The 13,930-nt window shown below is 46.3% G+C and overlaps 1 protein-coding gene across 4 annotated transcripts in view; it reads left to right on the top strand.

Moving 5' to 3' along the window:
* The window catches only part of CCDC60 (coiled-coil domain containing 60), a 150,495-nt gene that overhangs the window by 104,767 nt on the left and 31,798 nt on the right, over window positions 1-13,930 (top strand). For all 4 annotated transcript variants that reach the window (XM_057491457.1, XM_057491456.1, XM_057491455.1 and 1 more), the window contains 2 exons: window positions 4,899-5,006; window positions 11,254-11,361. In XM_057491457.1, the coding sequence (XP_057347440.1) occupies window positions 4,899-5,006; window positions 11,254-11,361 (216 nt within the window). The remainder of the gene's footprint in view (window positions 1-4,898; window positions 5,007-11,253; window positions 11,362-13,930) is intronic.

Raw genomic sequence — 13,930 nt, 5'->3', positions numbered from 1 at the left:
TATTTTTCTATTTTCGTCCAACATTTTTAGTTATTTTTACCCGAAGGATTGGTCTAAATAAGCCAGGCTGCCCTTTGTGCGTTCATTTATTTGCTCATGTATTCATCCTGAGATGAGGGGAAATACGACTTCATGCCTTTAAAGGAGTGGGCATCCCAAGGAGGAGCTTTTTGGTGAGCAGCGGGTATTCAAGTGAATATGCAGGTACAGAGGAAAAGCAGGAATGCCTTAGCTCACAGAAGGAATGGAGACATCCAGAAGACTGGCCGAGAGCCTGAGCAGGAGGGACCCTTTGAAGGAGAGAAGAGAGAAAAAAGCAACCTTCACAGGGAGAGAGCAGGAATTTCTCTAAAGAGGATTTCGATGACGTTTTGTCTCACAGTGTGATGTAAATCCATTGCTCTGTTTCCCCTATAAGACTGTCAGTAAAAGATCAGTGTGTCCTTAGTGTATAATGGTCTTGGACCTTTGTCTTGGCCAGTTTCAAAGTAAGTTTGGGGGTGAGGCAGCTACCTCGATGCAGGCCTGTTCTCATTGCACAACTATATATGGAAGACCTATTATGTGCAGGCCCTCTGATAGCATGGAGAAACGACAAGGATTAAGGGACAGTCTCTGCCCCCTCTGGTATCATGAGAAAGTACATGGGGGTGCACCCTAAATGCCCTGAAGTTTGTCTCTGAAGGGAGACGCCCCTCCATGTGTCGCCTTTACTCTCATACCAGGACCACACTCACAGCACGTCTGACTCCAGATGGGTGGGGTTTTATTCCCACACCAAGCAATTCTCTAACACCAGTTAGGTGTCCTACCATCCAATTTAGTTCTGACACTTTCTACCAGGAGCTAGCAGCATACCCTACAGGTTAAGGGCTCAGTCCCACCAGACTGCCCCCACATCAGATGCCAATCAGAAGTACCAGTGTCGCCAGTATTTCTGACAGACTGGCTATAAATCAGGGTTCTCCTGATCCCTTCCTTGGGTTTGATCATTTTCTAGAACGGCTCGCAGAGCTCAGGTAAACACTGGCTTAGTTTATCAGTTTATTATAAATAAAGGCATACAGATGAACAGCCAGATTAAGGGGTACAAGGGCGAGGACTGGAAGGGTAGCTTCTGTTCCTGCAGAGTTGGGGACCGCCACATTCCCTGTATGTGCCTGTGTTCCCCAACCCTGAAGCTCTCTGAACCCTGTACTTTCAGGATTTTTACAGAGGCTTCATCACATGGGTGTGATCTATCATTAACTCAATCTCTGGCCCCTCTCCCCTTCCTGGAGGGTGAGGGATGGGACTGAAAGTTCCAAGCTTCTGATCATGGCTTGGTCTTTCTGGTAACCAGCCCCAATCCAGGAGTCATCTAGGACCCCACTCAAGAGTCACCTCCTTAGAACAAAAGACTCCTATCATCAGGAAATGCCAAGGGATTTAGAAGCTGTGTGTCAGGAACCAGGGTCGAAGACCAAGTATTAGAACAATAGATGTTCCCAGTGCTTTATCACTTAGGAAATTACAAGGGTTTTAGGAGCCCTGTGCCAGGAACTGGGGGCTCAAACCAATAACTATCTTTTCTATTATTTAACAACACCCATCCCTTCAAGTTTAGGGGGTGAAGAGAATCTGGAAAGAATCCCCACAAGTGCGACTTTTGAGCAGGATCTTTAATTCTGAACAGGAATTCACTGGGTGACAGAGAAGAGGTCTGGCTGGGTCCAACGACATCAGCTCCCCAGAGATTCCCACAGCCAGCATTTCCGGTTAGGATGGCCAAGGCTGCAGAGGGAGGGTGTTGGGGCTGTCTTTTGCCAAAAGGCAGAAACATTATTTTTGAAGTGAAAAAAGTAAAGAGGCAGGCAAGTTACGACCCGAGCCACCTGCATCCAGCCACTCTATGGGCTGCCACTAAAGTATCCTCGTGGGACTTTGAAGGGGTAAGTAATACAGAGAAGGCCACTCAATGAGCAGGGAATTTATTACCCGTCCCATAAGGGTCCCAAGAGCTCAGTGCAAATTCTGCCTTCCCTGAATGCAGTGGTGCTCATGGAGTCTGTATTCCTAGTGACACTAGCCAGCTGGCAGCCTTTCCCTGGAATAAAGAGAAGAAATGAGCTCATAGCTCTTTTTTTTTTCTTTTTTTTGGAGGATCTCTGCTCAGATTAAGGGGCAAATGAACAGGCACTGGGAAAGCAGGGTGGGGTCGGCATCTGTTAAAGATCCTCCTGCAGCTGCTTAAATAGTTGGGTTGTAATGCTTCCCTTGTTTGGATGGGGTTTTTAATCCATAGTCACAGAGCACAGTCTGTCCGATCCATTTCAGTGTGCAAGACATGGTTTATTTGAAGTTTAATAAGTTTAAATATGCATGCGATCACTTCTCTCGTAGACACTGGTCTGGTTATGTCTTATCTGGTGGATTCTGTGAGCTGCACAAGGCTGCTTATTAAAGAAAACTAGAGGGCATTACTGCAGCATAGCCATCAAATGCAGGTGGGAGGCAAGGGGTAAAAACAGCCCTGGGGGGTTGACCATTCTGGTGCCAAGTAATGGTTAAGAGCATAGGACTTGAGTTCCAGTCTTGCTTGCCCTATGCAACTGTTTAACTTCAGGCAAGTCCCTGAACCTCTGTGACCCTCCTTTTTCTTCACCCATATGAATGGTACCAAATACCCAAATTTGTTATGTGGGTTAAAAAGAAATAATGCTTCACACAGAACCTGGTATAGGAGATGTGTTCAGTAACTTTTAACTACTATTATGCTATAAAGTGAATTTAATATTTCTAGGTCTCAATTACCTAAAATCCTCAGACCTATGGCTAAGACATCTTAATTTCTAGGCAGGCTAGAAAGCATCTTACATCTAAGAGCCATGTTCTAGAAATATTATTCCAATCACAGAAGTATAAAAAATACAAGTCTTCATTTATAAGTTCTTTTTAAACAAGCTGTTCGATCCTGCACATTATAAAAGGAGGAGAGATATGTTTCCCCCCTCTGGAACTACGACTCTAGGATAAGTTCTTTCAGACAAAAGTTTTAAGTCTGACAAACTATGCAGGGAAAAAAGAAAATTAAGCGTGTCCCAAAAGATTTCTGCCTGCAAGCAGTCTTTCCCACTGTGCTCGATGACCTCGTTTTTCAGCTGCAAATTCAGCTGAAAAGGTGAAAAAAAAACAACAACGGGTAGAATGTCTTATTTTTGTGGTTGAGAGAAGACATAAAACCATAGATTAAGGAGTGTGACAGCTAGGCTAATTTCTACATATTCTAAACCACTGGGGGACACGGCTGAGCCCGTAAGACTGGGCTCACAGAAGTACGTGCTTGAGGTTTCTTCAACTCTCGGGTTGAATTAAAAGCCCATGCAAGTGGAAATCATGGGACCTAGATTCTGGCCCTATCTGTTAGGTAACTCTGGGACGGCAGATTCCTGGTGGGTGCCCCCACTTGGCCTCCTCTGCCCCCTCTCAGCACATTTCCTGCACTTAGCCAGGGCAATCTTTTCAAGACATAAATTGCTCCTGGCTTGAAACCCTCAATGACTGCCATTCCTCACAGGACAAAGACAAACATCTGAGCAGGGCCACCAGGCTCCGGATGGGCTCACCCTAGGCTCACCCTGCAGCCCACCTCACAGCTCCCTCCTCCGTGTCCCTCTGGCCCGGCCATGCTTTCACTTTCCACCCACGACAAGCTGTCCACTGCAGAGCCTTCCCCCTCCACTTACCCACGGAAATCCCATTTCCCCTTCAGTTTTCAGCTCAATATTCACTTTCGTTCCAGTTACTGTTGCTGTGAACAACTATTCCAAAACTCAAGACAACAAATGCACTTCGCTCGCAGATCTGCACCTCGGATAAAGCAAGTGGGGAAGAATTGTCCCTAGCGCTCCTGGGGCAGCCGGAAGGGTCCTTCTCCAAGATGGCTCATTCTCACGGGTGGCCACGTGGGGCTGGCTGTAGGCTGTGAGCTCAGCCAGGGCCGAGGCCCACGGACTTGCTTCCCCTCCCTGTGAGTCTCTTCATAGGTTGCCAGCTTCCTCACAGCATGGCAGTGGCTGGGTTTGCTAACAGGAGAGACTGCCCGTGCCTAAGCCTACAGGCCACTGGCCTCTCTCCACCCTGCTCCCCTCTCCTCTCCCTACTTATCACCCCACTCCAGCCACACAACTTCTTGGGGTCTCTAAATAGAATAGCACCTCAGGATATTTGCACTTCTCCTTCCTTCTATACAGAATGCTCTGCCCATGGACATCCGAACGGCTCACTCCCTTACACTCTGCAGAATTTTATCAAATGTCACCCTCTCAGTGACATCTTCCCCAATCGCCCTATTTAAAATTGCAACTCCCAGTCCTCCTAGTACTTCCAAGCCCCCTTCTCTGTTTTCTTCTCCCCATAAGATGAATTACTATCTAGTAGTTGGGGGAGGGCAGAGGGAGGTCAGCAAACTCTAGCCCCTCGGCCAGATTCGGACCCCAGGTTTGTTTTGTAAATAAAGTTTTATTGGCACCTCCATTTACATATTGTTCACATATTGCCAATGGCTTCTTTCATGCTACTAAGTAGTTGTGACATAGACAGTATATCATACATATTTGTCTGGCCCTCTAAAACATTTCTGACCCCTAGTCTAGTATATGACTGAATACAACACACACTTTCCCAATGTATCTTGTTTATTCTCTTTGCTCCTGTACTAGAATATGTGCTCCACGAGAGCAGAGGTTTTTATACGCTCTGCTCATCAGCTGCCTCTAGAATCCCCATCTCTAGAGCAGGAATTATTGCCTGGCATGTAGTAGGTACCCAATCATATCTGCCAAATAAAACCTGGCGAGACAGAAGACGTTTAAAACTGCTGCTTATCGTTCACCCGGTTGCTCTCTGCTTTCCTTCAGCACGTATGATGAGGAGAAGATCAAGAAGACGAGGCCCGCAGTCACGCCTCACCCGTTCACGCCCGTGCACAGCTGCATCATTTTGCCCTCACTTCCTGAAGCTCACATGTAAGTAGAGTCTCACCTCTGGCACACCTGCCTTGCTAGCTTATCAGTAGAAGCCAAGGTGACATGACTCACAGAGCTAACAGCTGTCGGGAACTGTTGGGCTGGTCCTTTGTCCTCTTGAAAGGGACATGGAGCCTGAAGCCGGCAACGCCATTTGGCATGTAAAAATAACAGAAGCAGACACGGTGCTTTAGAGCTACATGGCAAATCAGCTGGGACTGAGTCACTTCATTCCTTACCAAGCCAAACGCTCTGATGTGAAATGCTTTGCAAAACCCGATGAAATCTGTCTACAGCCCTCACTGAGCATGTGGGGACAATGTCTCAGCCATGGCCCAGGGGAGGAGCTGTTTCCCAGAGAAGCCTCTGTCGTCTTCTGACCCGAGGCATGAACTCATCCCTGCACAGTGCAATGGGGCTAATCACCCATCCAAAGAACACCCTGGCTTTCTAAAACCTTGACTTCGTCTTCGTCTTGTGTCTGTTGCAAAGAATTCCAAACCCAACCTTTTCTGTTTTGCTAGTTAGCATTTTTCAATTGGAAGATTTCAGGCACAGAGTTAGAAACTTTAGGGCAGGGTTTGTCAACCTGGGGACTACTGGCATTTGGGGTGGATAATTCTTTGTTGTGAGGGACTGTCCTGTGTATCCTAGGGTACTTGGCAGCAGCCATGGCCTGTATGTACTTGATGCCAGTAGCCTCTGTTTCCCCAGCTGTGACAACCAAATTATCTCCAGGCATTAATAAATATCCCCTGGGGGCAAAATCATACCCATGCCCTGCACCCATGTTAAGGACCACTGATCTAGGGCAGTGAAAATGGTGCAATGGATTCTGACTTCTTGGTCTGCTCAGTTGTCACATATTTATTAGGTCCCTATGGAGTGCACACTAATAATGGCACTACTGACCACTCTAGGCATTCTCTCATTCAGTCCTCTCAACAGCCCTTTAGGTAAGTATATTATTATCCCCTCTGTGCAGATGAGAAAGCAGAAGTTCAGAGAGGTATGCTCACCTGCCCAAGGTCACAGAGCTCAGTGTATCACTGAACTAGGGTTTTAAGCCAAGTCTGACTTCAGAGCCCAAACTGTCATCACCACACACCACAAAGAAAGTATATCCCAAGGCCTTACCTTTGAAGAGCTTATAATGTATTTGGAGAACCAAGTCTCATGCACTTGAAGAGTAAAACAATGCAAGAACAAAATCATAGGACAATATGGCAGACAAAAAGAGTCATCCATAAGAGCACTTAGTTCCTGGATGGAAGATGCCACCATCACCGTGGCCACCATTGACATCATTATCATCAACATCCCCCCCAACATTACAGATTTTGATGAGCTCCGCTCCCCACTTTTCTCCTATTTCCCTTTGATTGATATTATGATTGGCTTCTTGATGGACTATTTTTTCAGGGACATCCAACTGGCAGCTTAAATGATATGTTTTTAAAACATCTCCTTGCAAAACTAGGCCTTGCAATTCTCATCATGTCCCTTGGGAACACTTGCACCTCCGCTTGGCTCTTCCATGTACCAGCCCCTGGAACCTAGTGGTGTGGATTAGTGGTTCTTAGGCAACTGAACTATCTGGGGTGGGAGAACGGGGCAGGGTGGGGAAGAGGGAGGGGGTGCTTGAAAATGCATATTCCTGGGCTCCACCTTCAGTTCTTTTTTTCTAAGCAAAGTGAGGCTTAAATCAACCTTGGAAATGATGGAGTGTTTCTTGCTCATTTTCCTTCAATGCCAGATGGGGAAACTAAAGCCCAGAGAAAGGGCAGAACCTGCCAAATTTCTCACAACAGGAATTCTGATCTGACTAAGTCAGGTCTTTATACCAGGTTTGTTAGATAGGTTATTATTATTATTATTTGTTTATTTATTATTATCACAGTGAACTTCTTTCTGAAGGGGAAGACAGTAAATATTTCAGGCTTTGTAAACCAGATGGTCTCTCTTGCAACTACTTAGCTTTGTCATTGAGGCATGAAAGCTGCAGTGAATGGATGTGGCTGTGTTCCAATTAAGTTTTATTTGCAAACACAGGCAGTAGGTCTACTAGCTGTAGTTTGCTAACCCCTGCCTGAGACTGAAGGCTGCCCTTTCCTCAGCTTGACTGTTCAAGAGTTTCTGCTGCATTTGATTACTAGATCAGTAATCTGTTGCTTTATTACAGGCCACCTCAAAATGAAATGTCTTAAATCACCCATCATTTATTATTGCTCACAAGTCTGCAGGTCAGCTGGGTGGCTCTGCTGGTCTAGGTTGGCTTGACTGATCTTGGCTGGGCTTGTGTATGTGTGCACCCAGCTGATGGGTGAGCAGGAGGGTGGTCCATCTAGGATGGTCTCACTCACGGGTCTGTTGGTTGACAAGTTGTCAGCCAAGGTGACAGGAGTAACTGAGCCACATGTCCTTCATCATGCTAAGCTAGCCCAGACTCATTTCCGTGGCAGTCTGCCTCTAAGAACAGGAGCCTGAGCATCAAAGTCTCTTGAGACTTGAGCTCAGAATGGACACAGTGATGCTTGTACCACACTCTATTGGCCAAAGCAAGAACGTCAAGCCAGCCCAGATACAAGGACTGGGGAAAGGCCACTTTTTGACAGGAGAGATGAAAAATCACATTGCAAAGTGTGTGCATGCAGGGTGGAGTGGAGAATGGGGACATTATTGTAATCAGTCAAGCAAAAAGGCATCAGGGCAAGGCCTTCCTGGTCGATTCCCAAATTCTCAGTCATCACATCAGCTGATGTGGATGAGAACCTGATCGATCTCCTCAATCCTGATATAGCTGATCCTAAAAATTCAGCCGAAAATTCTCAACTGACTGTGGAGCAACAATTCACCTTTATCTTTAAAAAAGTGGGGGGAGTGGCCACTAGGATGAGAAACAGCCTCTCCTTTCCTCTCTGAGATGCTGGGGCTGTCCCTCCCAGCCTTTCTTGAGCTACTGTGCCCCAAGATCATTGCCTGCCACCTGTCCCAGTCTGCCTGAGGCAATGGGCACGAGGCGGCCGGAATGCGTTTTCCCATCCCTCTCAGTAAAGGACAAGAACGTTGTCGTCTTCTCGCTCACTCTGCTGAGCCTCCGCGCTCAGCCAGGGTTCTGAACACAGGGATTTTAGAAGCAGGCTCTGTGCACCCTTGTTCAGCATTTTCATCTGTTATGCCCTGCATTTAAGAACATAAATGCTTTCTCTGTTAATTTGATAAAATCCAAGATACTGTGCTTATGACCTGACATAATCAAGGGAAAGGACTGGCTTCCATCAAGTATGCTCCTGGGGACATTTTTTCTTTTTTTCAGTTTGCTTCACCACGCACTAGATGAATAGTCATCCGGCTTGAGGCTCTTCTTTTTTCATTAAGACTTCATTTCTTTCTTGAGCAATTTTAGAGTCAGAGCAAAATTAAGTGGAAGGAACATAGATTCCCATACACTCCCTGTCTCCCTCTGCCTTCCCTCACTGTCAGCATCCCACACCAGAGGGGGACATTGTTACCATCAATGAACCTACGGTGACACGTCAGTATCACCCAGAGTCCCTGGTTTACATTCAGGTTCACTCTTGGTGTATGTGTTCTACAGGTCTGGACAAGTGTATAATGACGTATAGGCTACAGAATAGTTCCACTGCTCTAAAAATCCTCTGTGCTACACCTATGCATCCCTCCCTCCCTGCTAACCTTGGCCGCCACAGATCCTTTTACTGTCTCCATAGTTTTTTCTTTTCCAAGATGTCACAGAGTTGGAATCATACAGCATGTAGCCTTTTCAGACTGGCTCCTTTCACTTAGTAACATGCATTTAAATTTCCTCCATGTCTTTTATTGGCTTGGTAGTTCAATTTATCCATTCACCTACTGAAGCACATCATGGTTGCTTCCAAGTTTTGGCAATTATAAATGAAGCTGTTATAACCATCCATGTGCAGGTTTTTGTGAGGCACTTTTTATAAACAGAGAACAGAGTCCAGATGCTTTGAAAGAAACCCTACTCTGGCGAAAAGGGAAGTCTCTGCCCTGTAGCAAAGGACAATATCAATATGGCAGTTAAAGCACAGATCCAGAAACCAGACTTCCTGGGTTCAGGCTCCAGCTTTGCCATTTGCTGGCTTTTCTGACCTTGGGTAAGGTCTGGACAGATGTATAATGACGTGTACTCACCATTACTGTAGGCTACAGAATAGTTTCACTGCTCCAAAAATCCTCTGTGCTACACCTATTCATCCCTCCCTCCCTGCTAACCTCTGGCCACCACAGCTCCTCTTACTGTCTCCATAGTTTTGCCTTTTCTTGGGTAAGTTACATGGCCTCAGTTTCCTCACCTGCACGATGGGGACACTAACAGTACCTTCCTCACATGGTGCTATAAGGATGACATGAGTTAATGGATCTAGAGCACTTAAAATGGTGTCTGGCACAGGCCTGCTGGGCCTCTCCAAGAAAAGAGCGGACATCTCTCCAGGCCTTTCACCACTTCCAGGGTTAAGTGAGGTGCCAAGCACATGGCAAGGCTGGCTGCTGCTCTTGGCAAAATGCCTGACATGGCTCAGCACCCAGAGCTGCCAACATGCAGTTACCCGCAGGGCCGAGGTGGTGTGCAGGGGACAGACCAGAACTGGAGGGCCATGGGCCTGCAGGTCCTCTAAATGAGAAGCAAGGGAACAGCAGGTGTTAGAGATAATTTGTGGAAGAAAAGGAAGGAGGAAGGAGGGGCTCCAGAGAAGAGACTAGAGGGTTGCTAACTCTGGTTTTCCAAAACCTGGTGGATACAACCACCCTCACAGGCTGTGAGGGTGGGGTGAGGTGCAGGCAGTTCTCCTTGGAGCTGAGGGAAATGGGCGCCTCTTGAGGGATTTGCCTGGATACCCCTGGCTCACCTCCGTGGTTGGGCCCCACCTCCCAAGGTGGTGCCTTCCTGGAAGCAGAGGGGGTGGGTTCCTTCCTACCGCTCTGAGCATCACGCCCGGAACCCTGGGGAGTATTGATCAAGACAGGATGCAGCTTCAGAGTAGAGCAATTACACAGGTTCATAATGGAGGCATCTCACCCATTAGAGTAAGAGAGGAAATCATGCGGGGAGCGGGTGGCTGGTCAGGACTCTATTTTGTTCCAGGAAAAGTGCAGGCAGCAGATTAACCCTCCCCTGACCTCACCCTCAGGGTGACCATGCACTGGCTCTGTCAGCACCTCGAACACTGAGAGCTCAGGCCCATGAGAGCAAAGCCTCTGGGGTTAAGCAGCTCGGGGCTGAATCCGCACCAATCCTAGGAGTGTGACCTCTGCCAACTCACTTTATCACTCTGAGCTCAGGTCCCTCACCTGTAAAGAGCACATGACAGCAGTACTCTCCTGAGAGCGTTGTTGGGAGCATCAAATGACATATTCATACCCCGTCTCTGTCACCAACAAGCTGCGTGACTAGAGCAAAGGGATTCCACCTCTCTGACCCTCAGGATCCTCTTCTCTGAAATGTGGGTAATGATTCATACCCCAGCAGGTTGCTGGGAGAATCAAATGATGTGTGTAAAGTGCCCTAGTCAATGTTTGGCTCGTAATACAAGGTGCCCCCCAAAATCAGAAAATATAGGTAAGACATATTTGTATATGGCGTTTAAGTTATATTTTCAAATAATATGTTCAATGTATTTTTTTCTTCAACATCCAGCTACATTTTCAGGGCAAAGAAGCTATAATTAAACAATAGGTCCAATGTTTATCTGGGGAGAGAAAAAAGATCACAAAAGTTTACACTAGATTATACTAGATACAGCAGTTTCCCTGTGTTTCCAGATGTCTCTGACACTTGGTCCACTTAGGGTACCTTTATCAGATAAACCATTGGCTATCTGTAAGATGTTCATTTCTTTCAGTCACCTCGTTTGCTCAAGTCAAGACCTCTTGCTGGGGGACCCTTCCATCATCTCTCCCTTCTACGCATAAAAACTCCTAGTAGCTTATAGGAGCATCTTGGGTCACCTGCTAGCTTAGTGCCCTGGCCCACGTTCCTTAACTCCACTGAGCCTCAGATTCCTCATATGTAAAATGGGGCCAGTGAACAGTCATGGGCCCGCTGCAAAGGTTTAATGAGACGATGTACAGGAAACACTTCCATATGCCTGGAACAACGCAAAGCTCTCCAAGTGGCGGCCAGCACAACTCCTACCTCCATTGTCATTATTGTGAAGAATGTTCTAACGGGATCTCACTGTGCTTCCACTCTCTGTTTTTGCAGGGAGCCCCTCTTCCGCCAGCTCTGTGCCCTCCACTGGCTTCTGGAGGCCCTGACTATTGACCACACCCACCACACCATGAAGCCTGTGATCACCTGCTGGAATCCAAAGTAGGTCTCAGCCCTTTGACCTGCCGGGGGTTGGAGAACAAGGGAGGGGAAGGCTTCTGTGTGTTCTTCCCCCCCTTCTGCTATCTTTGGTGGGTGGGGTGCTTTATTCTCCTGTGTGCTCTGTGGGATGCAAAGAAGGGTGAGCTGGAGCCAGGGCGTACAGGTCCCTGTGAGCATCTCCTCCCAACTCCACATTCAGTGACAGCACATGGGAAGCCAGAAATCTACCAGCCACGGCGGGAGTACTCACACCACAGAGACTGGCCAGCTAGACCAGCACACTGCTGCATGCACAGCTAGGTTTCTCTCCAGCTCTCTTCTTGGACTGTGTCTCTCCAACACTGTTCTTTCTTTGCTTCTCCTTCTGTCCCTCTTTCCCCCTCCCTTGTCCTCTTTCCTTTCCCTGTGTTCTTGTTTTTCTCCTTTCTCTCCAAGTTTTTCCTTTTTCTTTTTTTAAAATATATATTGGTGGCTGTTTCTCCACTTGGAGCAAAGCCCGAGAACATGTGGTCCAGGCCAAGGAAAGTGGTGGGTGTGTCCCCAGCAGAGGGAAGGGCTGCTGCCAAGGCCCCGAATCCACTCTAGCAGGAACAGCATTGCACACACGAGATGGAACAAGGAAAGGCAGGTGTGTAAAGGCATTGGCTCATTAAGGAGGGTCATGTCTGCAAGAATGGGAAAAAGGGAAGGAACCCTGGCTTGAGGAATTGGATTTGCTCTGCCCAGGCTGAGTGAAATAAAATAGTTCCCCTTTCCTGATATGTGGGAACCCCCCACTCCCACCCCAATAAGCTGATAGGGCCACCTCCTCACAGCCCTGCCTCCTGGGTGAATTTAATCTTCCTTCTCTTCCAAAATGCTGAATTTTAATTAACCCCTTCTTCTGAATCTTAATTGACCATCCACCTCCCAAATCCCTGCCCTGATTCATCTCTGCCAGAGCCCAGATAAACGAACCTCCAGTCTAACCAGAAATGTTAATCATGCATCTGTAGAAAGACCACTAACTCCACTGATTTTGTGTTTTTGGTTGGGATGAATTTAGAACTGTAATTTCCCTTGATGCATTGGTTTATAACCTTTATTCTTTTAAGCAGTCCCCCCCCCCTTGTTAAACAGAACCTCAATAATGTAAAACAAATCTTTCAAAAGGGAGCTTGCACCTAAAGAAGGAGATTGGGAGGCGTGGGACATCAGGGCCTCTCCGGCTCGTCCCTGACTTCGTCAGCGTACCCAGTTACCTCCAAAGTATCTTGTGGTCCGCAGAATCTGTTTGAAAACCACAGCCTGAAAGTATTTCTCATACATTATGTATTTTTCTTTAAGACAAACCTCCTCAAGTAATAAATTAATACAATTTATTGCTATTAAAAGTGTTCAAAAACTTCATCAGTACTATAAATAAAGTATAAAACTTTCACTCCAACACCATCACCAATCCATTCTCCTCCCTAAAAGGTTTCCTCTTTATAGGTCTGAGCTACATCCTCCTCCTTCCAGAACCTTCTAATGCCTTTCCTTTATAAATATATACAAAGACTTTTTTTTTTTAAGAAATGTGATCAGACTCTGCATATTGTTCTCTGTATGGTTTTTCTCTTTTACAATGTTTTATGGACATCTTTCCATGAGGGTGCCTATAAAGTATCCATGTTCTTCTAAGTTTCTACGGTCTTTTAAATAGAATACTGGCAGAATATTCTATGGTAAGGATGGACCATAATTTAAATTAACCATTTCTCTATTAATAGACACTAAGACTGTTACCAACTTTTTGCCATTTCAAATGGTACTGCACAGAACATCCCTTTTGTGGGATATACATTTTGTGCCTGGCTGAAAATATTTCTGTTGGCTAGATTCTGAGAAATGGAATTTCTGGGTCAAAGCCACATCTAATTTTTTTCACAGTTGACTGCTTAGATTCTAAGAAAAAGGCCCCTCAGCTAGTGGACTTCTCATAGCATTTCATCTCCCCAAGCCGGCTACCAGCAGTGAGGTTTCTGCCTCTGACATTTGGGCATCCATCCTCCCAAACTGAGGCAAGAACATAACGTAGAATTTGGATAGAGAAGATAAGAAGGACCATCTTTATTTCCTTCGCTTGGTTTTAGAAATGTGCCCGGAATGTGACCAAAAATTGTTACCTTCAGTAAAAAAGACAAAGTGCTCACACTGAGAACAGTGGAAGTTCTGCTATGACTTGTCAGGTCAGAATTCCACTCGGGGCCTGAGGATATCCAGCTCAATCAGAGCAGAACCGGAACCAGAACCTCAGTCAGACCCGACAGAAAAATGCAGTTCTGGAAAGATTCCCACAGGAAGTCAGCGTATTTGTTGGGGTTTGTTTTTTCTACTGAACCATTTGCTGCCGATGGTGGTTTTAGTTTTGGATCAGTGGTATGCTGGTAAATGTTTAATAAACAGTTCTCCAAGGGGGAAAAGCCATGATTTGTAGCAATGTCAATTTGGAAATAGTCCAAACAGATGGAAATAGTCCCACAATGGCTGATTTTAGGCTTACCAACATGATGTCATTGAACGTGGGAAGAGACACACAAGTTCAGTT

The sequence above is a fragment of the Manis pentadactyla genome, chromosome 14, assembly GCF_030020395.1.
Source record: "Manis pentadactyla isolate mManPen7 chromosome 14, mManPen7.hap1, whole genome shotgun sequence".
Taxonomy (NCBI): Eukaryota; Metazoa; Chordata; class Mammalia; order Pholidota; family Manidae; genus Manis; species Manis pentadactyla.
This window is presented reverse-complemented; position numbering and strand designations above follow the sequence as displayed.